The sequence below is a fragment of the Mchenga conophoros genome, linkage group LG19 (assembly GCF_057382185.1).
Source record: "Mchenga conophoros isolate Kocher_MC1m ecotype Shallow Benthic linkage group LG19, M_conophoros_male_GT1.1, whole genome shotgun sequence".
Taxonomy (NCBI): Eukaryota; Metazoa; Chordata; class Actinopteri; order Cichliformes; family Cichlidae; genus Mchenga; species Mchenga conophoros.
This window is the reverse complement of record NC_140544.1, coordinates 18,376,353-18,402,328: the sequence shown is the minus strand read 5'-3', so window position 1 is coordinate 18,402,328 and position 25,976 is coordinate 18,376,353. Positions and strand designations below refer to the sequence as shown.

Genomic DNA, 25,976 nt, shown 5'->3' with positions numbered 1-25,976 from the left:
GCAGCTGTATCCAGACAAAACTGTCACTAGTTTTCTTTCCAGTCTTTGAAATCTCTCTCACCTCTGCTGAGCTTGTTCTGTACTTGAAGGCTCTCTTTAAATTTCTTGATTACTTCTAACTCCAGTTCCTGAAACTTGGAAACATTGTTCTAACTTTGTATATTCACTTGTCCTCATCTGTAGTCCATGCAGAAGACAGACAAAATGACACAGAAGTTATGAAACAGTGCCCCTTTATTTTTTTCCGCACTCACTCAAAAATGCATATTTACATGGCATGCCACATCAAAACAGGAACTGACTATGGACACAATCAATAACACATAGAATCTGCTCTGGGAGTTGAGGGCATGGGAGTTATCCCATGAACAACCAACCGAGGGAAACCAAAAATGAAGCAACACTTAGAATAAGGTCGGCCATACAAAAGAGTTCCTCTTTATTTAGGTTGATTAAAAAGTGACAGATGTCCAGCTGACCTGTACTGAACGTTTTACATTTTTCATGAAGGGCCAACACTGTGGTTAAGTCAGAGATGATGATAGTGTGAACTCTGCAAATAACCACAATGCTGTTGAAATTTAGGATGGAATGCAAGTACAGATGTTCATACATACAGAGGGGGAAAATGTACTATTTTAATTTATTACTGATGAGAACAAGCTGGTCAAATCTGAAGATGTCCATAGACTTTAAAATGCCTAAACAACCTAAATTTTCTAAGATAGGTTCCTTGTTCAAGGTAATAATCCACAAGCGTCATGTTGTCTTTGTCCTCTTGGAGAAAAATTTAAAAAAAAAAATTAAAAAAGGGAGTTGACTCCAGAAGATCCAGAAGAGTAGGAGAGAAGTTAAATACATTAAAAAAAACAAACAAACACACAAACAAACTCTGTATACAAGTTTGTCTGTGAATGCAAAAAGAACAAAAAAAAAACAAAAAAAACCCAAAAAACAAACATAACTGGACAAGGTTTTCTTTTTTCTTTTTCCCGAGAAAGATCCTTTGAGAAAAATGTTGTCTCCGTTTAATCAGTATTTCCTTTGTGTTGGATGAACAGTCTATTTTATCATCATTCAAACACACATCCTTCAGGACATTCTCGCTCTTGCTCATACATACAAACACCCAGTCTCTCACTTTCACTCACACACACACACAAACTCTTGCTTACACATGCAATGTGGGTTCTCGATGAGGTTCTGCCACATCAAATCAGCCCCCTCCTCTTCTTGTAGTCTTCCAGGTTGAGGGACCTGCGGGGAGCGCCGTCCTTCACTGGCAACGCGTTAGAGCTCACAGACAGAGACTTCGCCTCTGCAGACGAAGAGCAAAATTACACAACTTCACTATATCACTGTGATACACACTGGCATTCACCTTGTGCTCCAAGCAAGCAGAACATCTAGGTCGTATAGCTTCAACAGTACCACAAAACACACAAGGTTAAAACGAGGGTCTCACCTGCATTGGGAACCTGTAGGTCAATCTTTACATCAAAGTCGTGAACTTTAAACAAGTCTTCCGAGAGGTCAGTGGTTGGCTTCGGGACATCTTTGTCTTTCGGGTTTGTTTGACCCTAAAACAAACAAAGTAAAGATTTCTTCAGGATAAAGAGCTACAGTTCAGGTTAGTACTCATTTCCAGTCCAATCTCTTTTAACAAGACCTCAAAGAAAAATACATTATTTTCTGCTATAGTTTTGCCATATTCTAAAATAATAGTTTTGTTTTCATTCTTTTAAATATGACAGCTTATAATTCATGAATTCACCAAAAAACAAAAAAAACAAAACAAAAAAACAAAACAAAACACTACAGTGCTGAACTCAGTTTAGTCTTTCAAAAAGTTGAGTTTATCTCAAAATGTCTTTCCTTGGATAAAGCCAAACTTCAACACCAGTTTTGGCATAATTTTTATGAACTATCAGAGAGGGTCCTGCTTACCAGTTTGTTCTTCTCTGGACTTGAATTGTCTGGTGTTGAACCAGAGCCATATTTCTGGTTTAGGTGAGCAAGAATAGCTGCATGGACTGACGGATCTCTGGCCTGCCAAATTAAAAGAATCACAGTGACAGATCAGATCAACGGAAGTAGAAGTAGTGGTAGTTTAGGGACATTTCAGACTGCTGTTATGCTGCGTGCACATAATTAAGCATGTCTTCAGTCTTATTTATAACAATTCAGTCATTTAAACTGTCACCTTCATGATTCAGGTATAAGTGTTTGTGAAAATGAGGCATGTGTTATTTCAGTGTGTTTAAACAAGCACAATTATCCAATCTGATAAATTTATTATAGAATACTTACATTAGACACCATGGTGGGTTTGCACTGTCTTCGTGTGAAAGGATCCATTTGTTGGTTTTTGGCATTTTGTCCTTCAGCCTGTTGGAAAATAATTAATAATATAAAAATGAATAAACTAAAAATTAGTATATAGAAACCCGCACTATCAAGGTGATGTATAATCATGAAAGCTGCATTAAAATTCATAGGTATGTTATTTTTACTACACATGCAATAGGACGTGACGGTTTTAAGCCTCTGCAGGTTGTCTTGGACATACAGGTGCTATAGTATAAAACTCTTAGGCTGGCAGATGCCTGAAGTGAACCACAGTGATACTGAACACGGTCACAGTAAAGCAGCACCAGATTAAGAAAACACCTGACATGAGGAAGCACTTTGAGGAAGATTATGAATGTACCTTTTTTATAAAATGCTGCAAAAACAGACTCCAAGTGTAAGAAAACAGACTTTATAGCCTGATGCTTGAGTCATTTATGGTTTTCCTATCCATAGATGTATTAATATGGTGTTATGCTGTCAATATTTTAGCATAAAGTTATGAATAATGAGTAATTGCATTATGTAATATAGCTTTTTTTTTTTTTTTTTTTTTTTTTAGCTCATCTAAGGTTGTGATGACTGTCTATGGTGCTGTTTAAGAAGGTGAACACTTACCACAAGAGCTTTCTCAGATTCAACAATGTTCCAGCTTCTGTTCCTCTGATTAATGTAGCTGGGTGGCAAAAGAACAGTTTAAAGTCATTACAGAGTAATGATAAAGGACTGTATTTACATATCACAAAAAGTTTTTTTAAACATAATACCTGGCACTACCAACAAAACACAATTTAGCTGTTTTTCTGTAGTTTCCAATAACTTTATTTAACATTAGGTTTACTAAAACCAGTGTTTTAAACTATGTATTTTAATTCAGGAACTTTGGATAAGCAGTTTTATTAAACAGTAAAATGTTTATAAGTGTAGATTGTGTACCTAATAGCAGAGATGTTTTTGGTCCTTTGTCTGTCGAGGGCTTCTGCCCTTTCCTCAAGCTCATTCAGTTCATCCTGGATCACTTTCACTCGTTCACCATCTCCACTTTCCTCTGCCATGGCCTTCAAACCAAAAGAGAAAAAGAAATGAAAAGGTAAGCCTGATTAGCCTTTGTCTCTCATCAAAGTTCAGTTCAATGACATTTGCTGTCAGTGTCCATGTTTTGTTGGTACAGATTTACAGGTTATCAGGGTGACATTTAAAGGGCTACGATAATTCCACCTTAACTTGGAGTTTAAAAAAAAAAAAAAAAAATTCTGGTTTTCTTTTACCTTATCTTTGAGTAACTGCGTTTTCTTCATGGCATAATTTGGTGGTGCTTTCCGGAATCTGTCCTTTTCTTTTACAATCTGCAGAGAGTTTAGACAAAAATTTTTATGATCGCTCATAATTAATGACGTCAGAAAAAAGAATGAAGACCTAGTAAAAAAAACAACAACAAAAAAACGACTTACATCCTCAATGTCTTTATCATTGAACTTGTAGTTGAGAGCTTCTTTGATGGATTGCTCCTTCTTGGTGATTTCATCCAGAGTTGGTACTTGCATTCCAGCAGCAATCATCTGAGAAAAATCGATGAAACACATTTCAGCATCACTTTATCGATTATATATTTAGGACTGTTTAAACATTCTTCTTTTTTAAAAATCACCTACCGCCTCTTTCCACTTCATGAATTCACTTTCTGTGAACTCTTGATTTGATACAAACTCAAGCCTGAAAACCCGTGTGTCACCACCATGCCTGTAGATGATTTACAACATTAAGAGTTGTGTTTTTGGAAACCAGGACAACTAAATGATCCATGTATCCATGACAGTATACCTACCTTAACTGTAATCCCTTGTTTGTTCGTGTTGATCCAAGCTGGTAAACCTTTGCCGTCTCTACTACATCAACAATTTCAGCAACCTTTCAACAACAAGGGAACAAGAAACTCAAACATAAGTAAAAATACTTCCAAAATAAATAAATAAACCTTACAATAATATATTGGTGGTAGAGGAGATGTAACGAGAATATAAGCTCACCCTATAAACTGGTTTACTGCTGCTGTTCCCGATTCCTATCCTTACAAAGCAGCCAGTCACAGTCTTAGCAAAGAAGGGCATGTGGCACCAGCGCTCCAGCTTGTGTCTGGACAGGCGGATCCTGTTGAGTTCATCTGGCAGGGAAACGGGCTGTGACTTTGGTGGAGTCTCCTCTTTTCTGGTAGCAGAACACAGTTTAAAAAGTTACTCAGAATCAAGAGAAAAGCATCAAACTTGACCATTGCTCTTGTGATGGCACTGTGGTGAATGCACTGGTTGATACACTTACTCGTCTTCATCGTAAGATGATGAACGAGAGCTGCGATCGCTTTTGACAGATGACTTGTCATCATCCTCCTCCTCTTCTTCCTCATCGTCAGAGTAAACCTCACTCGTCTTCAGCGGCTGACGCTTAGCCAGCAACTCCGCTGTTAAGAGACGACACGTCAGCGTTTGAAAGACAATCAGATTGGCACAACAACCTGTCACAAAGGAGTACAAGGCATGCCAACCTGTTTTATTTTTCTTCTTCTCTCGTTCAGCCTTTAGTTCTTCCATAGCCTGGGATTTTTTGTCAAGTTTTTCATCACGCTTGGATCGTCTTTCCTTGTTGTGGGACATGACCTGTAGACATGAGCACTTAGAGGTTAGAATTAGAAATATGATAAAGACAACGTGTAATGCCACTCCTTCTCATACCAGGCAGAAATGAGAAGCAAAAGAGGAATCTGATTTCACTTAAATTACTGAGTGAAATTAAAACTTCAGTTCAAGCTCCTATTTAGGCAAGACTATCAATTATTGATAGAGGCTTCATTAATCCTACACTGGGGAAAATCAGTTGAATTAGACAGCCTAAAGTATTATAGAAGTGTAATTTGTACTATATACAGATTACTACTATATACAGTAAAAGGCACTAAAAGACGTCACAGAGATTTTTTTGTTGTTGTATATATTATAAAGTGCAGTGGGAGTACTAATATACTCCCACTGCACTAAAAACATATTGCTAAAACAATATGTTTTAGCAGGTACTGATACACACTGTTGTATAGTATGTAGAGCAGGGCGATATGGCCAAAAATATTTCGCACGATTGAGTGGAAAAGTGTTAGCATTCATCCTGCAGCTTCACTGTGTTTATGTTATGCTAACATAGCTGTGTCGCTAGCGATCACGTAGCACATCATTATATACCAGCTAGCTCACCTTCAGTAACCCTACAAACGTCACTGCTATTTAGTTTTGTCTTTATTTATGTTGGAAGTGATAGCAGAGCTGTACGTTTGAATTTTTTCAGAAATCTCTCAGTCAGAACATGCTATGTCATAGGGCTGTGCAATATGACCAAAATCTCATATGCCGATATAAGAATTCTATCGTCCGATAACGATATAAATCACAAAAATTTAACATTTTCTGTAAATTCTGTGAATCTCGGGCAGCTCGACTTGCGTGAAGTGTTTCCAGCTGCGCGTCCTTCAACCGGAGTCGAGTGTTTTAACCAATGCATGAAACTATACATTTTTAGACATAAGTTGTAACGGCCGCCGTTTTCTTTGTATTTATTACACGGCGTGCTGCGGGTTGCCTGTTCTAACGTTTGAGTCTAAGGTTTATTTTTGAGCACCTGGCGGCTCTTTTTTAATTCTCATCCATAAATAATCTGCTCTTTCACGTGATTCAATTTATTTTGAAAAGTCTCAACAGGATCTTGAGCTTTATTGTGAAAGGTTTATGTGGAACATAAACAAGCGGAGACGCGAAGGTGTTACTGTCATTGTTGCTAACGACAACGCATAAAAACAGGCGCTTGTCCGTCCGTAGTGTGGTTATATTACATATAAGAGAAAGAGAGAACTTAAGAAATTAATATAACCACTACAGTGACCATCAGAACGATGAAAAAATATTGCCGTAAATCGGTTTATTTTGCGACACCACGAAACAAACGATAGCATAAAATGAAACGATTGACGTTTTTATATTGTCATCCGATATATATCGTTATATGAATAGCCCCACTATGTCATGCTTAGGTAACTAGTGAAACTAGCGAGCTGACCTCCGCTAGCTTCCTGCTAACGTCTAACTCTCTTAAATGTAATAAATTCTGTTTTCATGGATGCCTGGATGTTAAACTTAATTGTTACACCTGGTAAAGCAGCAGTGCTGATCATTTTATTAAGATGAAAGAATTTAGACAGTTTTTAACTCTCAGTGATGCTGCAGTGTTCGTTTGACCTGAAGAGGACGGAGTTTTGGTCCCAGATTACTCCCAGATTTACGAGCACCTTAGTCCGACAAATACAACAATAACAACAGCCCGCTTGCATGTTGTACAAAACAATGTGCTTTGGTGGGTATCTGACAGACAAACACTAAACCAGTTCCACATCACTGAAGTTGCAACATTTTTACAAACCAATTCTGTTTCATCCGTTTCACTCAACGATCCGCTTTCCCCCCCCTTCTCATTCTCAGTTGCCGCCATGCTTTTTCGGCCATGTGCGTATGAAAACAAAGGCACTGTGCATGCGCGTTTTACCCATTTTCTATCGCGATATTTTATTTTCTTATCGTTGCCCAACATTGTACCGGTATTACCGTGAACAGTATAATATGGCCCAGCCCTAATAGTGTGTCTAATATTGTTTTAGATGTGTGTGAAACTAGACTCACCACTTGTGTATCTTGAACCTGAGATTGCTTCCTTTTTTCTTGCTCTTCTTCCTGCTTTTTCTTCTTCTCCTCCTTCTCCTTCTTCTTTGCTGTCTTTAGTTTCTTCTTGATTTCAAACCTTTGAAAACAAGCAGAATCCTGAGTGAATAAACTGTGAGCTCACGTCATAACTTAAAAATGCCACGTTTTTGCATTTTTTGGCAAATTTGTTGAAGTAAAATAGGAGTGCTCTAGTGTATTTTAACAAATAACTATCTTGTAGGATTTTTTTTAACAACTAAGAAAAAGTTATTTATGCCAAGTACAACTTTTTTTAACGATTTTTATTCCCCACTCACCGTCTCTTTAGCACCTCTCTTTTCTCAATTCTGTTGAACAGCTCTTGTTCTCTCTCCTTTTCTGTCATCTGCTCAAGTCGAGCTCTGTCCTCAGCATCACCCATCAAGTCATCATCATAACCATCCCTGAACACCTCGTCCTCAGAGGAATCCGAGTCAGAGCTGGAGGACGAACTGTTGCTCTCTGAATCAGACACCTCGCCTAAAAAATTTCAAGGAACCAGAGACAGGGAACACAAAAAAAAAAAAAAAAGCTGTTTTCAAATCAATTACAAAACAAAAAGGTAGACACGTCATCAGAGAGATTTTAATTCTAATATATCTGACTTTTGTCTACGAAATGTGTCATAAACAGCTTTTATAAGCAGAATTTGGAAGGGAAGCTTTTAACTATGAAGCAGTTCTAAATCCTTTTAACATTGCCAATGTAATTAGGTCCCAAAAAAAGTAAATAAATAAGTGTAAATGGCTTAGTGAAGTTGTACTGTAGGCTTTTCCTCACTCAATGTAGACAGTTTCATGTTAGTGGATTACCAAAACTGAATTGGATTTGTGAACAACCACAAATTCCCAGGAGAATTTTTTTCCAGGTTTTTCTTAATGCTGTCAGCCAGTTCACACCAGGACAATGTGACAAAAATAAACAACAGCTTAGATGCTTTGCTGTGAGACACCTGAGATAAACAGGATGAGTGAGTGAGTCATGTAATCCTAACCTCTTGAAAAACCTGTGGATGCAGCACTCTAGTGATGTATAATCTACAGTTCGTAATATGTCTGGATGTCCCGCTCTACACTTCATGGAACATGTTTTGAACATGTTTTGAACATGAGAACGCGTGCAAGTCTGTTTTGCTCACCAGTTTAGTAGCATTTCAAGGATACTAAACTTATGAATAGATGTGTGACTTAATAATAACTTAATCTTAATAATAGATTTAAAAAAAAAAAAAAGGCTGCAAAGAAGCCTTATTTGAGAGCAGGGAAAATCTTTTTCAATGTGAACACTGAATTAAGAAACCCACCTTCCTCCGGTGCAGAGCTTTCAGCTGAGCTGTCCCCATCTGAGCTACCAGACGCTGTCGCTTTATTAACCTTCTTCTTTGTAGCGTTCTTCTTTTCAGACCCTTTGCCCTGCTTAACCTTCTTTTTGCCTTTGGTGCCACCGACCGTCCACTACACAAAAGGAATGAAAATGTAACTTTTGATTATATAATTGACAGAGAATTGAGGTTTAGTCTCCTGTGCCTCACATGTCCAAAACTGTAAGGTCTTTTAGAGTAAATACTAATAGTGCTATACCTCGTCATCACTGTCAGATGTCTCAGAGTCTGTGGAAGCTGCTGCTTTGCCAACAGGTTCTTCTTGCTCACCCGAATCAACCCTTTTCCTCTTTGCCAAAGACAGCAGCTCCTGAAAGTGACAAAACAGCGATGTGGTTCACCTACAGTGAGGGAAATAATTATTTGATGCCCTACTGAATTTGTAAGTTTGCTCACTTACAAAGAACTGAACAGTCTTTAATTTTGTTCCACTTTAATGAAGAGACAGAATATCAATCAAAACATCCAGAAACAACACATTACATAAAAGTTATAAATTGATTTGCATGTCACTGAGTGAAATTAGTACTTGTTTGATTGACTAAAGCCCAGCCAGAATTAAGGCTCCACAGGTTAGTACTCCTGCCTACAGAATCAATTTCTTCCATTCTGATCTCATGACCACCATAAGTAAGACCAAAGAGCTGTCAAAGGATGTCAGATATAAGATTGTACACCTGCACAAGGCTTGAATGGACTACAAGACCACCAGCAAGAAGCTTAGTGAGAAGGTGACAACTGTTGGTGCAATTATTTTGATCTGAAGACAGTTGGGACCACAGTCAGTAAAACACCATTCGTAACACATTACACATAATGAACTGAAACCTTTCAGTGTCCACAAGGTCCCCCTGCTCAAGAAGGCACATGTACAGGCCTGTCTTACGTTTGCCATTGAACATCTAAATCACACGTGTCAAAGTCAAGGCCCATCAAGTATGGATGTACTATTATTGTTATTCATGGCCCGGCGATATGAGGCGCTAATAATATACAAACTACATATCCCATAATGCAGCGCTGCAGCCTCCTTGCTGAACGCTAGGCTAACTGGGAACATTCCAGCGTCAATCAAGTCAAACTTCTGTTATTGCGAAGCTAGCCGCTCACAATGGTGGAGAGAAAAGTTGATTCTGAAAGCAGAGCCTTTCAGCGCCAGTGGGTGACTGAATATATGTTTACAGACATTGCTGGTAAACCCGTGTGTCTTATTACTGGAGCTAATGTGGCTGTAATTAAGGAATTTAATTTAAGATGGCACTACGAGACAAAACGTCAGGATAAGTTGAAAAACCTAAATGCAGAGCAGAAACTACAGAAAGTAGAAGAGCTAAAGAAGAATCTGACATTTCAGCAGACGTTTTTCACCAGAGCAAAATCAAAGTGAAGCTGTTGTGAAAGCAAGTTTTATTGTAGCAGAGGAGATAGCCAAATCAGCCCGGTACCACTCTGAAAAGCTGCATGATGAAGGTGTGCGGCGTCTTGTGTCCAGACAAAACGCAGATTTTGGCAAATGTGAGCCTGAGGAGAAATACGATTGCTGATCGGGTTTGGCCACTGATTTAAGAACACAGTTAGAAGCAAAAACTTTATTGCATACTCTCCTGCTGTAGATGAAAGTACAGACATGATGGACATTGCACAGCTGGTCATCTTCATCCGTGGAGAGGAAATATTGAACATTAAATCGATGCACGGGACGACGACAGAAAAAGACATTTTTTAAAAGGTATGTCAAAGTGTAACCGACATGAAACTGCCCTGGGACAAACTTGATGGACTTACAACAGATGGAGCGCCGGTGTTGTGCGGTGAAAAAAGCGGACTAGTCAGCAGGATGTGAGTAAAGATGCAGGAGGAGAACTGTACCGGTGAGTTATCAGCATATCACTGCATCGTACACCAGGAAAGGCTGTGTGGTAAAGTCCTAAAAATGGAGCATGTAATGATCACTGTAACGCAAACCGTAAATTTCATCTGAGCAAAAAGTTTAAATCACCGTCAATTTCAGTCTTTATGTGGGAAATAGATTCAGAGTTTGCCGACATTCCTTATCACACAGAGGTCCGTTGGCTGAGTTGGGATAAAAATGCTCAATAGAGTTTTTGAGCTCAGCAAGGAAATCTGTCAGTTCATGGACATGGCATGTATGATGCGGTGAAGGCATTTCAAGTGAAGCTGCCACAAATGCACCAGTGCAACCTGCCTCACTTTCCCTGTTGCCAAGTAATGTTGAACCAAGTCAGCGGACTTTGCTGAACTGCACCTGTGCAGATTCAGATGGAGCTGCAGTGTAATGATACACTCAAGGCAAAGGACGACACTGAATGGCCCACACAGTTTATTAGTTCCATTCCTGAAGCAATGCCCAGCTCCGTCTATATGCGTCTCGAACCTTGCGTATGCTTTCATTTATTTTTTCGGGGGTTTTTGGCAGCATGTTCATATTTCTAACTTGCATAATTTTGACAGGATATATTTTTATTTTATTTAAAGTTAAAGTTTATTTTTTTAAGTTTATTTAATCTGGAATAATATTCCTGTCTGTTTTTATTCATATTTATGTTTAAAAAAACATTGTTTTAGTGTGTTCAATAAATGTTTATCTTGTTTGGCCCGCGACCTAAAGTGTGCCTTGAGTTTTGGCCCCTGTGCAATTGAGTTTGACACCCCTGATCTAAATGATTCACAGGTTTGGTGAGAAAGTGCTGTAGTCAGACAAAACCAAAAATCAAGTTCTTTGTCATCAACTCAACCTGGCGTGGTTAGAGTAAGACAAATGCCAAGTATGATCCAAAAAACACCTTGCCCACAGCCAAGCACAGAGGTAGAAACATTACGCTTTGGGGCTGTTTTTCTACTAAGGGTAAAGAACATCACTACATTGAAGAGTCAAGTACCAGAAGATTTTCTGGTATGTGAAGAGTTTTAGATAAGAGACCCTTTCCGTCAGGCAGAACACTCCGGAGAGGTCGTGGATGGGTCTTCCAGCATGACAATGGACAAAAGCATACCACCAAGGGATCAGGAGTGGCTAAAGAAGCAGCAGATTAAGATAATGCAGTGACCTAGCCAGTCTGAAAAGTGTGAAGGGAGCTGAAGCTTTGAGTTGCCAAGCAGCAGCCAAGAAAATTAAAGAACTTCTTTATAAATGAGCAAACATAAAAATTCAGCAACGGGGTCAAAAAAAAATTATTTACCCATACTGCAGTACAAATGGACAGAACTTCTCAAGCCACTTGAACTGAAATTCATATAGTGGGACAAAGTCAGCAGAAGTAGAACACTTTAAATTTAATGATCAAACCCATGGAAAGCTTCTCTTTCTTATTATTTAGCAGCAATCTGTTTCCCAGAAGTAAAATTACATGTGCCTTGTATTTCTCAAAACACCTTCTGATACTAGTTTGATGATTAACTTGCCTCATTAATGCGGTTATTCAAGACAACTACTCAAACAGACCTGATAACACACAAAAAGAAAGTGAACCTGCATACTCCACTACTATAAAATGTAGAAAAAGAAAAACAAAACTATGCTCTCTCTCTCTCTCTCACTTGAGAGCTTTCATTAAATATAATTTCTTTCCCTGTGACATAATATAATGCAGGGAGGATCAAGTCGGGACACTGGTCAAAGATGGTTTCTCTCGTGAAGTTCACAATAGCAGCTTGCTTGTTTAACAAAGACTCCATTTGGTTTATTCAAGGTTACCGATTGTATAGAGCAGCAAAGAATGTAAAGCCTGACAAAACTGCTATATTCTCACATGGATGAAGCAAGACATGTGGTATTTGTACTAAAGAGCAAGCAGCGTGGAGAACATTCGCAATTCAGCTTAGAAAAACAACCGCATTTTCATATACAGCTCCTGCAGTTAATGTTAAGATTCACAGCCACATGCCTGTGAAAACAACCTGTTATACTATAGCTCCTCCAAAACACTGAGGGCATCTCTTTAGCTTTACATGCATTTATTAACCATTGCTCCATATCATTAACAAGTCCTCTCAGTCTTGCAGTTTCTACTTTTTACCTGTACCCAAAGAAAGCCATGTACGTCTGCAGTTATTGTCCTCAATAATTTGGCCAAACACATATCCATTAACTCTGAGTCTGCTTCTATTGGAGGTCTCTTCTTGTTACAAAGGAGCTTTCCTCACCGCTGTCTTGAAATGTTTGCTTTGGGGCTAATTTGAGGGTTCATCTCTATGTTAAAAAGATCTAGAAATTCAATTTGTAAAAGAATAATCAAAAACCTTAACTTAAATTTAGCTAATTTAAATTTTCCAATGACCTGACTTATTTGGGTTCGGAAACTGCTGGCTCTTCCAATGAAAACTCAAATTCAATCTTTGGGAGACTCAAACCAAGTTTCTTCAGCAGCGATTATACTCATTGTGAATTTTGCTTGAGTGTTTAAGGTCCATGGCGAAACTTTTAATATCCACACTGAAGTGCTCAGAAAAGGAGTTCCAGGAACCAATCTCAAAATAGCATTGCAGGAAGAACCAGCGCAGAGACTGGACATGAGAAGAACGGCGCCTTGGCTACAAAATAAGGTTGGTGAATTAGAGGCTTATTAAAATGCCTTCTCCTACATGCATGTTCTGGCTGTCATCTTTGACACATTGTGCCACGGATTCACAGACGTCTTACACATCCATTTTCTAGTGCAATTACAAAACAAATTTGGTTATTCAGACCATGAGGGTACTATTGAGAAATACCAACAACACTATCATGCTGTAAACATGAATTGATGCATGTTGCTCAGATTAATGTCAGGCTTAAACAGCAGCAGCGTTGTCGTCTTTCTCACAAACTGTGTAAACAGGCATGCATGACAATGAGTAACTATGGTTACAGTGTGACGCTGTGAAGCTCATGATTGCCAAGAAAAGATCTTAAATTATTATGCATACGCAAAATCAAGTATGAACCTCAGTGCTTACGTTTAAGTAATATGGATATATACTCTGTGGGTGGCTGTAGCTCAGGAGGTAATCACAGGGTTGGTAGTTCAATCCCTAGCTGTTCCAGTCTGCATGATAATATCATTAGGCAAGATACTAACCCCGGCTTGCTCTCAGATATATCCATCGGAGTGTGAACGCTAGATAGGAAGCACTTAACCATAGAAAAGGTCCTTTTATGAATAGGTCAATGAGACAAGATGTATAAAGCGCTTTGAGTCCTCAGAATAAAATAGTGCTATACAAAAAACAGTCAATTTACTATGTAGCATAGATTACCTTTTCAAACATAATATTATTGACACAAAACTATATACTGTGTGAATAATCATATTTTAGAAGGAAACAATTAACCATCTGTGTGCATTTTATGTAACTTACCCTATAAACATTTGTTGTGCTATTCAGAGCTATGCATGTCTATTTATTCAAAGTGTGCCATAATAAGAAGAATATTTGAGTCTGATTAGTGCATACTGATTCTTTTTATATCCTGGACAGAAGGAGAACTGATTGCGTACTTAAAAAAGAAAGGCAGGCTAACACACTTGATTGCAACTGTTACAGAGTATGATATTTTACTATAATGTCTAATTAACAACTTTAAAAAGTTGCTGTTATCAAGTGAAAATCCAAAATATTTCTGGGTCCTTTTAATCACCCAAAGTTTCAAGACCCGAGCAATGCCTCTGGTAACATTCGACACCTCATTCCTCAAATTTAAGGCTCACCACAGTGGATCATCTGCCTTGAGCTCACACCATCCCTAGAATACCTGCATGTACTCCTTTACTACATCCATGAACTACATCTGTGGCTTCTATTTTTCTCCTGCCTCACAGATCCATATTCAACACCTTTTTTTCCAATATATCCACTATCCCTCATCTGCATATTTCCAAACCATCTCTAACCGTCTCCAAACTGCTCAATCTGAATTGTCCCTTTGATGTACCCCCCCTTAAATCTTGGCATTTTCTGATCACTCCCACTGATCAGTGATCATCTCTACCTACTCTACCCTGTCTGCACTCTCTTTTTCACCTCTCTTGTCTGTTGCTTTGGATGGTTAACATCAGGTATTTAAATGCATGTATCTTCACTACCTCCTTGCAGCTTTAGTTACACCTGTTTCCCTCTCGTTCACATACGTTTTCTGTTTTGGTTCTACTGACTTTTATTCCTCATCTCTCCAGATTTACTTCCATCTGCTCCCAGCTCTCAATACAGATCACTATGTCATCTGCAAACATCTTAGTCCATGGAGACTCCTGCCTGATCTCACCTGTCAACCTGTCCATCAACACTGAGAAGAAGAAGGGGCTCAGAGCAGATCTTTCAATGTAATCCCATCCCCACCTTAAACCCTTTCTCTTACCACACACCTCACTACTGTCTGTGTCCTTATACATTATCCTGCACCAGCCTCACCTGACTTCCTCATGCAGCACCACAGATCCTCTCATGGCACCCTATCACACGCTTTCTCGAAATCCACAAAGACCGTGCAACTACTGAAGATAACTATATTAATCCGCACTTGGTCAAAAAACACGCACGATCAAACCTACTGACGGTTTGAGCAACCAAAGAAGCTCGTCTTACTGACCCAGTCTGAGCTTCTGTGGTCACAGTTTCTGTTTTCTCGGGGGGGGGGGGGGGGGGGAAACAAACGGGTCAAATACACGTGAGTTTACAGGTGATGTAAACAGCGTTGGCAGCTCTTCAGACTGACATGTTTCTCTGCCAGCTCCAGTTTGACAACAACACCACCGAAATAGAACTTCGTCTCATGACGTCATGCAGGAGATAATGTTCTGACTAAAGCAAACGCGACTCCAGAACGATTTCACTTTATCAAAAAATAAACAAACAACACACTCCATTCCAGTTTAGTCTGAACGCTAACGCACCAATTATTCAACAGAGCACGGCTGCAGTCACGCAGCTTACGGCTCGAAACCAGTCAAAGGCCCACGGCGCGGCATTTTCATGGCTACTTAATACTGCATGATTGCAAGCGTTGGGTACCTTTCATAACTTAACGAGCTGGCTCTGTTCAAACTCAAACACTTTCCATTTTATCCAGTACCAACCCGTAAACGCTTAGTAGAAACCTAGCTCCGTGTTAAGATTTGAGTGTTTTATCACAAAGGAAACAGCGGTTGTAAATAAAATAGGCCCACTCAACGCAATCAGCTAGCACACATTAGCGTCAGCCTGAAACTGTTGTCAACTTCAGAATCCACCGGTGGGGAAAAGGGTAAAAATAACACCTACCTGATCTAAATTATCGTCACTAGCGCTGTCTTCGGAGTCAGAGTCAATAACGACTCGACCTTTCCGCTTCTTTACATTCACCATGATTAGCTGCAGAGCTAACCCACTAGCTACCACTGTGTCGTCTAATGTAATGTTCTCTACGATAGCTGTCGCTGCTACCTGGCTAACTCCGGAGTCGATCACACAAAGGCGGCACTGCGCATGCGCGCCTGTATTACCAGCTTGATTAACGAAAACATGTTTAAGTGAGATATAACAAAAATTTCTGTTCTTGGTCCCTGTGTATTAAATACGAAGATTCAACCAAAGAACATACCGCAGAAACGGAACCGCTGGATATAAGAGCATATACAGTTAGCAGAGAGAGGAACCATATATGAGTACAGGAGTCAGGACAGTAATCTTTGATGCACGGAAGCTGTGTTGAGTGATTACCTTGTGGCTCATTCAGTGACATTTCTGGTCGAAGGTTTGCTGAAGGAATTTCAGTCGTGTTGGTTTACCTATTTTTACTAGGACAGCGTACACCGGCAGTCTATATATTCTTTTGTACCTCATAGCATAGTGTATGATGAAACCTAACCCAAACAAGCCCTGATGTATCTACGAGACATTTGCTTCTACATCGTGGTCAAGGTAAATGTAAACAGTTTACACTGTGTTAAGTTATTAACTGTAGTTTACGTCATGTAATTCTTTCCACGAAGTAAACAGTTTCAATCATTCCAGTATGGTTAAGCTTTTGATTAATTTGTGTGTTTAGACAAATATAATTCGAAATGTATCTGACAGTCATTCTAAACGAATAGCACGCAATCAATTTTAATTCTAAGGACTTAGAGGTAACAGTCTTTATTCACCAACTGTGTAGACAGAAAAAAGTAAGTAAACCTCCTCATGACCTCTCCCGAAACAACCTGGAGTCAGGTGATCGAATTAAGAAGTGAGAGTGGGAGTGTGATTATAGAAATGCCCCTCCCTATTCTAGTAAGTGTCTTGGGTTGAATTTCTCTCTTTAATGTTTTCCCTGTTGTGAATAATTTTTCGCGTTGTAAAACCCTTCCAGAAACCTCTTTATGATCTTTGCTAATGTCATTTTTCATCAGCATTGTGTTTACACACATGTGAATGCTCCAGACCAGCAAACTGCCAAAACTTCTGCTCACACTTGCCGATATGTGAGCAAGTGTGAAAATGGGATTATACGTAAAGAAAACCCATGAACACATAATTCAAACAAGAAACCTTTCATTTTTCTACATAAATATAGTTGTTTGAAGTGGGACATTTTAAATGCCCTCTATTGGATAATTATACAAAACGATATAAATATTGTTTTAAGTGTGTCAGGCCATTATTTTGTTTTTGAGAAACATATTCTTATTTATATTCATTTTGACTCTGTTACTCTGTTTTGTATCTCAGCAGTGAAACCTGCAGATCAGCGTTGAAATGTCCCTGCCGAGGATCACACACCTCCCTTCTGGGAGGCTGCTGAGCACCATCCTCCACCACCAGCCGCTTCTCCCCTCCATCATTCCTCTCACTGTGCCCAAAAGAGCTGTGATCCAGGGTGAATACAGACGACCTGGCCAGCCCAAAAAGACCAAGTTTGCCTGGCAAAAGATTAACTTTAATTTCTCAAAAGGTTTGGAGGGGATAAAGAAACATTTCACACTCCTAAAAAAGGAGTTTACCGACCGCTGGGTTGGCCCTGAGGGTAAACCGATTGTTGAGCACATGCTGGAGCAGAACAGAGTTGTATGGGAGTTCAGAGGTCCAGAGAGCCTGAGGGAGTGGACGGTGTCCTCTGATCGTGAGATTGGAGGCCATAGTGAAGCTTACCTGAAGCTGGGAAGGAACAATAATACCTGTTTTCTGTACGGGACACTGAGCTCTACTCCCCCACGAGATGGAGAAACACGCTACAGTGGATACTGCACTATGCGCTCAAAGCAGCCTCTGGTTAGTGTTAACTGCTGGATACCATGTTTTTGTTGAATTCAGTAGCGCAGAGAGAGATTAGTCTCCCTCCCGTGATTACTTTTCATTTAGAACATAATATAGGATGGATGCAGAGGGGAGGAGGGGGTTCCCCCATTGCAGTTTATCAATGAAAGTTTATGTAAATGCCAATTTCCAAGTCTTTTGTGTCTTCTAGGCTTCCTTTGACAGAAAAAAACACCATGATTGGAGCAGTTTTAACACTCTGCAATTACGTGTACGTGGTGATGGTCGCCCATGGATGATTAACGTCTCAGCAGAAACATACTTCTCTCACCAGAAGGATGACATATACTGTTATTTCCTATATACCAGAGGAGGGCCCTACTGGCAGGATGTTAAGGTGAAGTTTGTTTGTTTTTTTTTTAAAGTAAAATTATTTAATAAATCTATATAGGTCTGTTTAAGAGGCATGATAGTATCAAATACGTTGATCAGCCTGACTTCAAATGCTCTTCTGCAGATACCTTTCTCCAAGTTCTTCCTTACACATCGAGGGAGGGTACAAGATGACCAGCATCCTGTCTGGCTGGACAAGGTAGTGCAAAGAAAAATTCCCTCACAAAGTGATGATAAAACTGATGTATCATTACCCTAATCCCTTTTTAGCTTGTGGCCTTCACATTGTTTTTCATATTTGTATTTACAGGTTAACACCATTGGGTTTACTTTGGGAGACAAAGCTGATGGCCCATTCCAGCTTGAAATTGATTTCATTGGTGTTTGCAAAGATTATGCACACACAGAGGAGTTTGCCTATGAAGCATACAAGAGGAACCCAGAAGTCTAAGAACGGTTAATGCTGCAGTCAGACTGTTGGGAAAAATTTGAACTTATATTGACACCATTTCTGTAATGTCATTATAGATTTCAAACTATTAATATTAATGACTTGTGCAGACCGTTTATTATTAAATTATGTATTAAATACCACAATAGAACAAATATAAAAAGACAAGATCTTGGGTCTTATGAGTGCCTCAATTCTAGCAAAGTAATAAAGCAAATGAAATTTTTAATTAGTAGTTTCAAAATGCAGCAAAACAGGACAGACTTATATCACATCAAAATATCCTTTTAAAAAAGGTATTAGCGTTTGAGCTAAAAGTATTTAAAAGAAATGCAGGATTTGAACCTCAAAGACGCTGGACAGTATATGTAAGCTTCTACTACTTTTCTATAGGGGCTACAAAATGCTGAAACTGAAGCTGCAGACAATGAAATATTTACACTTCAACAGGGTTTACAAACGGCCCCAAGCAGGCACAATATTTTATGCCATGACAAGGCCTCTTCTTGCCCCAAGCATACTTTCTTTCTTCTGCTTCCGATCTTGTATCTGCTTTGCTCTCCTGCCCTGCCTAAAATAAGAATAAAGATATTCAGAGATGTGGCATGAGCCAACTGCAATGGGAGAATTTTCAGCATCAATTAAAAACCTACCTTGACTGGACTTTGTGCTGTTTGTAAGCTTCCTGGTGCGGATTTGAGACAGACTTGTTCATGGCCGTGTTTTCTTTGACATCTTCAAATGGCTTCAGTTTACCTATGTATAAAATAAATAACTCAATGCTACATCTTGTCCAATCAAATGGTGTTTCACACGAACAGGGAAAATGAGAACATTTTTATACCTTTATGAGGCTTGTAGGTGAGGGGACGTGACAGACTCGCCTTCAGATCAAAGCTGGGTTTCTTGTTTGTGCCAGGCGTTGTTGAAGTGCTTGTGTTGCCAGTGAAAACAAATGGTCCTTTCAGAGGGGGGGAAAAAAAACAAAAAAACCCCAAAACATAATCATCTACTTTTTAGAAACATACTTCAAATATATCATTCCAAGGGTTGAAAGGCCAAAGTACCTGGAGTTTTTGTTGCAGAGAACGATGCAGTTTTGACACTGCTGGGCTTTAATCCATTGGCAGTCGGTTTCTGCGGGGTGCTGGAAGCCACGCAGGGTGACATGCGTGCAGGTGTCTTCACCAGTGACCTTTTATATTCATTGTCATGAGTAGCTTCTGAGAACCTGTATGTAGACAGTTCTCATTAAAACCCCTTAGCAGTCCTACAAATTTTGCCTAAAATTTGTGAAAAAGGCATATCCAAAATAAATTGCATGCTGCTCTTGAACCATTTGGAGTATATGCATGGTTTTGGTCTCTTTTGAAAGGAGACAATCTGTAGTTTGTTCCTGAGGTGTCAGAATCACTTTATGTCATACTGCTATTGAGTAATAGAACTTTGAACACACTAAAAAAGAGAGAAAAAAAAATCCGCCCAAGTTTTTTTTTGTAAGGAATGCATGCAGATGCCTACCTTGTGAGGTATTAGCTGGAAAACACAACAGGATCAAAGCATGAAGCCTTACCAAGCCACAATTCAAATTTGATAACAATATCTTAGAAAATGAGTGTTCTATGCAAGTTTATTTAGGTCTATGTATAGGCGCTACCCAAAAAAGGCCACTTGGAGACTCCAAATGGCCCTTTGTAACAATCAACACAAAAGGCTGTAATTCTTGAATGCTTTTATGTACAGTCCTAATTTTGGTCTCTAATTAAAGGTTACACTCAGAGCTATTCTTACATCCAGATTTATTGTCAATACTTTACAAAATTACAGGAGCATAAACATTATACAGTGTTTTTTTTTTCAATTTCGAAACAAATGTAAAGGGAAAAAAAAGTATTATGGCATTAAAACTCACTATATATATACACATTATGTATATGCATCTGTGGGTGTATAAATATATATATATAGTTTTTCACACAAATGTATTTTTACAATTATATTTTTTAGAGATCATTGGCATCATGCCAGTCTTTATAACAATCTCGACTTGGCAAAAAGCACAAAGGCACATCACAGGAGGAGCACTTTACTGGTGTCTTTGCCTGGCAGTGTCTGCACCTCAGACGACCTGTGGTGCTGTGTCCACTGATATGCACAGGCTTGTGATGTGCTCTGTTTGGAGAGGGTGATGGTGCGGGCGATGGAGCAAGGCTGCCAGCTGCCGCTGCCAGCTCCTCAATAAGTGTCTCCCGAAAAGCCTTTTGGTGCATGGGTACCTCTCCTTTACCCTTTGTGATGCTCTTGTGAAGCAGGAAGGCATTCACAACAGCAATGTCCAGAAAATGATAAAAAAATGTCTTATACCACCTCTGAGTCTTGTGGATGACTTTATAGTAGTTTATCAAGGCATCGGAGTGGTCCACCCCACCCATGCACCTGCATTGACAGAAAAAACAAGAACAAACAGAATTGAATAACAAGAACAAACAAAATTGGATTTCCAAAAAACAAAATAAATAACATAATAGTTATATAGATTGTTGAATATAAAATACATACCGATTATACTCCTTCACTGCTGGTGGAACAGAGATGTCTTTCAGCACCCAGTGTCCATCTGCATCTCTAACTCTCCTTTGAACAGTGTCCCCAGCATGGGCTGTGTGGAGGGTTGAGCACAGGAACACATCCCTTGTGTCTCGCCACTGAACGAAGAGAAGGGAGTCCTTTCGGATCCATCTTATGCTGCCACGGGGAGATTTAGAGTCCAGGCAATTTTTTTTGGTTTTTGGAAATCCAATTGTATTTGTTCGTATTGTTCCACATGCCCAGATCCTCTTCTGAAGGAGGTCACAGAAAAGGGAGGGACTACTATAAAAATTATCTACAAAAAGTTTGTATCCTGTGCCAAGCAACCGTGTATCGATAAGCTCCATCACGGATTCATAACCTAGTCCCTTGCCACTGTTTCCCTGCAGCTTCCCTTCATACACGAAAAAGTCCCATGTATATCCGTTGCTCGAATCTGCCAAAACAAAAAGTTTGTATCCCCAGCGAACAGGCTTATTTTTCATGTATTGCTTTATTCCAATACGTGCTTTGGAGGCAACCATTCGCTCGTCAATGGAAATTTCTTGGCCAGGGTTATAGTTTATTTTACAGACCTCCCTCATCTCCGTGTATAATGGTTTTATTTTGCAGAGACGGTCAAAATCTGCCGTACCTCTTCTCTGCTCATTAGCAGCATTGTCCTCCAAACTGCTTAGGTGAAGGGAGCGGCAGATCCTTTGAAACTTCTTACCAGACATTATTTTTTTAGGGAATGGAAGGCTGTACAGTTTACTACCTCGCCAGTAATCAGTGATTGCAGGGAGTTTGACCAGACCCATATAAATCACCATGGCCATAAAAGCATACATGTCCTGTAAAGTCAAGTCAATCCATGGGTTAGAGGGCTTGTGGCATGTTGATCCAAAGTCATTTGTGTTTTTAATTATTGTCAGCAACATGGAGTTTGTGAAATAAAGTTGAAAAAGCTGTAAAAGTGTGTATGAAGCTGTAGGTATGATCTGAGGTCCTGGTGATTTGATGGGCCTGAAGGTGGGCTGTGGTGGTATTATGTCTGGAGCATCTGTATCATTCCATCCCTCTTCAGATGTACTGGCTGGCATCTCAGCTTGACTGCTGCCAGTTCTCCCTCTTCCTCTCCCCCTCCCTCTTGGCCTTCTGCTTCCAGAAACTCTTTGGAAAGTGGAAGGATGTGGCTCCTCTTCTGACGAAATGCTGTCATCGTGTTCCTCTGTACTTGTCTTTTTACTGGCTGGCTCCCATAGTTCATCTGATTCTGATGATTGTCTGTGATATACAAAAAAAAAAAAACAACAACGATATAAGTTAGCAGGAACACCTCAAAACACACACAATATATATATATATATATATATATATATATATATATATATATATAGTGTGTGTTTTGAGGTGTTCCTGCTAACTTATATCGTTGTTGTTTTTTTGTATATCACAGACAATCATCAGAATCAGATGAACTATGGGAGCCAGCCAGTAAAAAGACAAGTACAGAGGAGGTACCCATGCACCAAAAGGCTTTTCGGGAGACATTGAGGAGCTGGCAGCGGCAGCTGGCAGCCTTGCTCCATCGCCCGCACCATCACCCTCTCCAAACAGAGCACATCACAAGCCTGTGCATATCAGTGGACACAGCACCACAGGTCGTCTGAGGTGCAGACACTGCCAGGCAAAGACACCAGTAAAGTGCTCCTCCTGTGATGTGCCTTTGTGCTTTTTGCCAAGTCGAGATTGTTATAACGACTGGCATGATGCCAATGATCTCTAAAAAATATAATTGTAAAAATACATTTGTGTGAAAAACTATATATATATATTTATACACCCACAGATGCATATACATAATGTGTATATATAGTGAGTTTTAATGCCATAATACTTTTTTTTCCCTTTACATTTGTTTCGAAATTGAAAAAAAAACACTGTATAATGTTTATGCTCCTGTAATTTTGTAAAGTATTGACAATAAATCTGGATGTAAGAATAGCTCTGAGTGTAACCTTTAATTAGAGACCAAAATTAGGACTGTACATAAAAGCATTCAAGAATTACAGCCTTTTATGTGTTGATTGTTACAAAGGGCCATTTGGAGTCTCCAAGTGGCCTTTTTTGGGTAGCGCCTATACATAGACCTAAATAAACTTGCATAGAACACTCATTTTCTAAGATATTGTTATCAAATTTGAATTGTGGCTTGGTAAGGCTTCATGCTTTGATCCTGTTGTGTTTTCCAGCTAATACCTCACAAGGTAGGCATCTGCATGCGTTCCTTACAAAAAAAAAACTTGGGCGGATTTTTTTTTCTCTCTTTTTTAGTGTGTTCAAAGTTCTATTACTCAATAGCAGTATGACATAAAGTGATTCTGACACCTCAGGAACAAACTACAGATTGTCTCCTTTCAAAAGAGACCAAAACCATGCATATACTCCAAATGGTTCAAGAGCAGCATGCAATTTATTTTGGAGATGCCTTTTTCACAAATTTTAGGCAAAATTGGTAGGACTGCTAAGCATTAGATTTAATACAAAACTTAAATTTGAATGTTTCCACTTTGCAATACCACTTAAAGTTTATTTTGGAATATCCACTCTTGAATTCAGGTTTATCCTTTAGAATGAACCATTATTTAACAAGTGTTTGCAAACAGAGACTGCATCGCTAAGTCATAAGTTTTATACACCTGTGCGAAAGTGATTGATAACTAATGAGAAGATTAAAAGACTGTGGCTCAGTACTTTTGTCCATTTAAAAGACACAGATCCCGAAGAAATTCATTAGATTTGTTGTATCAAAAGGCCAGAGGATAAAACGGTGACTCACCGAACATTGATCCTGCGAGTAGAAAGAACAGACGGCCTGAAGGAGGTGACCTCCTTTGAAAGAGGTTTTTTGGTGGCTGAAAGCACAGTGTGCCTGCGGTTTTTGCCACCTGGTGTCTTGTTCACTGGGGCAGGGCTGAACATGGAAGCACGAGTTGGATTTGCCCTCTGTGGGATTATATACATGTGTCATTAGTGTGCTTCAGAAGTAATCAATATATACATCAAATGTGGGTGACCAGTAGATGGTGGTGCTTACCACTTGATCTTTGCCATCAACTTGCAGCAGTTTAGTTTTGTCTGACAGACTCTACAGGTAAAAAAAAATAAAAATAAGACAAAGTTCAAGTAAAAGTTACCTTTAATTTTTCCTGAATAAAACTAAGCCAAGATAATTTGGCACCTTTAATTCCTTCACTGAATTTCTGTACGTCTCCATCTGTTTCGTCTTCCGCTGAACATAGGAATCAATGGACTCCATCTTGTTGAAATGAGCCTCGTGAAGTTTTTTGAAATCTGGATAAACAAATAAAATGTATAACATATTCAAAGATTTATTTATGCATTTTTTTTTTTTGGGGGGGGGGGGGGGGGGGGGGGGGGGGTTTCTTTTTAATCGATTAAGGTTTTATTTACTCAAGCAAAATAGTTGTGCATCTATAGAAAACAGGAAAATGTACACATTTCTCTGAAATAAAGTAGGACAGGCTCTGCTGTACATAGCAGAGACTCCAAAAAAGCTTTTGCTGAATCAAGCACAAAAAGAACCATATCATTGAAAGAGGAACAAACAAAACTTACTGGGGGTAACAGGCTTCAACAAAGGCTTACTCTTCTGCTGGAGACGAGGAATTCTACCAGCTTTTGCCCCTTTTGGTGCCTTTTCTGGACACAGACCTTTAAAGGTAAAATTTGTGCAAAAGTACATGATCGTAAAGTCCAAGGAAGAAAACATAAGTGTGTATCAGCTTTTATCAACTATTGCTAACCTGTTTCAGCAGTCACTGGTGCTTCATCCTTAATGGCAGGCTGTAGCTGCTGCTCCTCACGGTCAGCAGTCTGGATCTTTTTAGGAGGCTCATTTTTTTCTTTATCGTTTGTAGAGGACACCTTTCTCTTCTTACCACCCCTGGCATTGCAAGGTGCAGTAAGTGCATCAGCTTCAGTGTCATCCTTAAAAAGAAAAATAAGCATAAAGGTTTTAAACCTCCAGAATGCAAAGAACTTAAACAGCTGCAAAGCAACCCTATGCACAGGGATATAGAGTGCTTCAGATGTATTTATGTTGAATGCAGTGTAATGTATAATACCTTTGCAGCAACTGGAGGCATCTTGGCATCGCTTTTAGTCGGTGTCGCAGTATCAGAGATTTTTCTCTTGTTACCCTTTCCTTTACCTCGACGTGTGTTCACAAACCCAGTAGTGCTGGAAACTTCTTCCTTGCAAGCTGAATCCAGGACAACCTCAGATTTCTCCTGAGCTTCCTCATTAATATCTTGCCCCTGGAACAGTCATAAACGCATTAGCGCTGTGCACATGAGATGCTGACAACAAAGCCAATACATTACAAAACAGCAGTAAGTTACCTGCTCCTTCGCCTCTTTGTTCTTTTCTTCTTGATAATGCTGCTTTATGGCCTTCAGAAGTTTGTCGGCCTAATGTTGCCGAAAAAAAACGGGAAAAAATGCATTTGAGTGTAGTCTGCCCAACACACGTTGACGTTAGAGAACAGCCAGCTACCGTTAGCGAATACAAGGTAAGTCTACCATAACCCCGCTAGAAGCAAATTTTTAAAAGTACCGCTTCATTACCTTCATGTTCGCCTTGAGTCCCAGCTCCTTAGCGAGACTTCGCAATTCTGCATATTTCATAGAGTCCAAATCCATGCCGGTATGACAGTTTATTTCGCTTTTTTTAAGAAAAAAAAATCCGCGCACACGTCGGTGTTTCTCCTCACCACAAACGGCGTCGGTTAAAACTACCCTCCGATTCAAAACACAGAAGCGCGACA

The 25,976-nt window shown here is 39.4% G+C and overlaps 3 protein-coding genes across 4 annotated transcripts; 1 reads left to right on the top strand and 2 right to left on the bottom strand.

The window, feature by feature from the left end:
• Positions 1-216: 216 nt before the first annotated feature.
• On the bottom strand, positions 217-15,934 carry rtf1 (RTF1 homolog, Paf1/RNA polymerase II complex component). The gene is made up of 18 exons (XM_085257595.1): positions 15,760-15,934; positions 8,702-8,812; positions 8,425-8,575; positions 7,400-7,601; positions 7,062-7,179; positions 4,889-5,000; positions 4,666-4,804; positions 4,377-4,554; positions 4,175-4,257; positions 4,002-4,089; positions 3,801-3,908; positions 3,618-3,695; positions 3,286-3,407; positions 2,968-3,025; positions 2,311-2,388; positions 1,948-2,049; positions 1,466-1,580; positions 217-1,318 (listed from the first exon to the last, which is right to left on the bottom strand). Exons 1-18 carry the CDS (start codon positions 15,841-15,843, stop codon positions 1,212-1,214), a joined length of 2,034 nt encoding a protein of 677 aa, XP_085113721.1. The 5' UTR covers positions 15,844-15,934; the 3' UTR covers positions 217-1,211.
• Positions 15,930-19,341, top strand: ndufaf1 (NADH:ubiquinone oxidoreductase complex assembly factor 1). Of its 2 annotated transcripts, none has more exons than XM_085257598.1 (5): positions 15,930-16,398; positions 17,191-17,727; positions 17,924-18,109; positions 18,230-18,304; positions 18,416-19,341. In XM_085257598.1, exons 2-5 carry the CDS (start codon positions 17,215-17,217, stop codon positions 18,554-18,556), a joined length of 915 nt encoding a protein of 304 aa, XP_085113724.1. In that variant the 5' UTR covers positions 15,930-16,398; positions 17,191-17,214; the 3' UTR covers positions 18,557-19,341. The 2 variants fall into 2 exon arrangements, with proteins under 2 accessions (XP_085113724.1, XP_085113723.1); XM_085257597.1 differs by having other exon boundaries at positions 17,188-17,727.
• Positions 18,655-25,969, bottom strand: nusap1 (nucleolar and spindle associated protein 1). The gene is made up of 12 exons (XM_085257596.1): positions 25,777-25,969; positions 25,552-25,620; positions 25,276-25,467; positions 24,955-25,138; positions 24,767-24,862; positions 24,369-24,481; positions 24,225-24,275; positions 23,967-24,133; positions 19,624-19,787; positions 19,401-19,517; positions 19,210-19,312; positions 18,655-19,127 (listed from the first exon to the last, which is right to left on the bottom strand). The coding sequence occupies exons 1-12, from the start codon at positions 25,849-25,851 to the stop codon at positions 19,040-19,042; spliced, it is 1,419 nt and encodes a 472-aa protein (XP_085113722.1). The 5' UTR covers positions 25,852-25,969; the 3' UTR covers positions 18,655-19,039.
• Positions 25,970-25,976: the final 7 nt, after the last annotated feature.

Excerpts from the sequence above, each read along its gene's own strand:
- nusap1 (XM_085257596.1), bottom strand. The coding sequence starts at position 25,851 with ATGGATTTGGACTCTATGAAATATGCAGAATTGCGAAGTCTCGCTAAG. Across the intron at positions 25,621-25,776 it reads GACTCAAGGCGAACATGAAG|GCCGACAAACTTCTGAAGGC; the intron begins GTAATGAAGCGG and ends CGGCAACATTAG. Across the intron at positions 19,128-19,209 it reads CAGCACAAAGTCCAGTCAAG|GCAGGGCAGGAGAGCAAAGC; the intron begins GTAGGTTTTTAA and ends TTCTTATTTTAG.
- rtf1 (XM_085257595.1), bottom strand. The coding sequence starts at position 15,843 with ATGGTGAATGTAAAGAAGCGGAAAGGTCGAGTCGTTATTGACTCTGAC. Across the intron at positions 4,258-4,376 it reads GCAGTAAACCAGTTTATAGG|GTTGCTGAAATTGTTGATGT; the intron begins GTGAGCTTATAT and ends TGTTGTTGAAAG. Across the intron at positions 3,696-3,800 it reads ATGATAAAGACATTGAGGAT|ATTGTAAAAGAAAAGGACAG; the intron begins GTAAGTCGTTTT and ends AACTCTCTGCAG.
- ndufaf1 (XM_085257598.1), top strand. The coding sequence starts at position 17,215 with ATGTCCCTGCCGAGGATCACACACCTCCCTTCTGGGAGGCTGCTGAGC. Across the intron at positions 17,728-17,923 it reads TGCGCTCAAAGCAGCCTCTG|GCTTCCTTTGACAGAAAAAA; the intron begins GTTAGTGTTAAC and ends TGTGTCTTCTAG. Across the intron at positions 18,110-18,229 it reads CCTACTGGCAGGATGTTAAG|ATACCTTTCTCCAAGTTCTT; the intron begins GTGAAGTTTGTT and ends GCTCTTCTGCAG.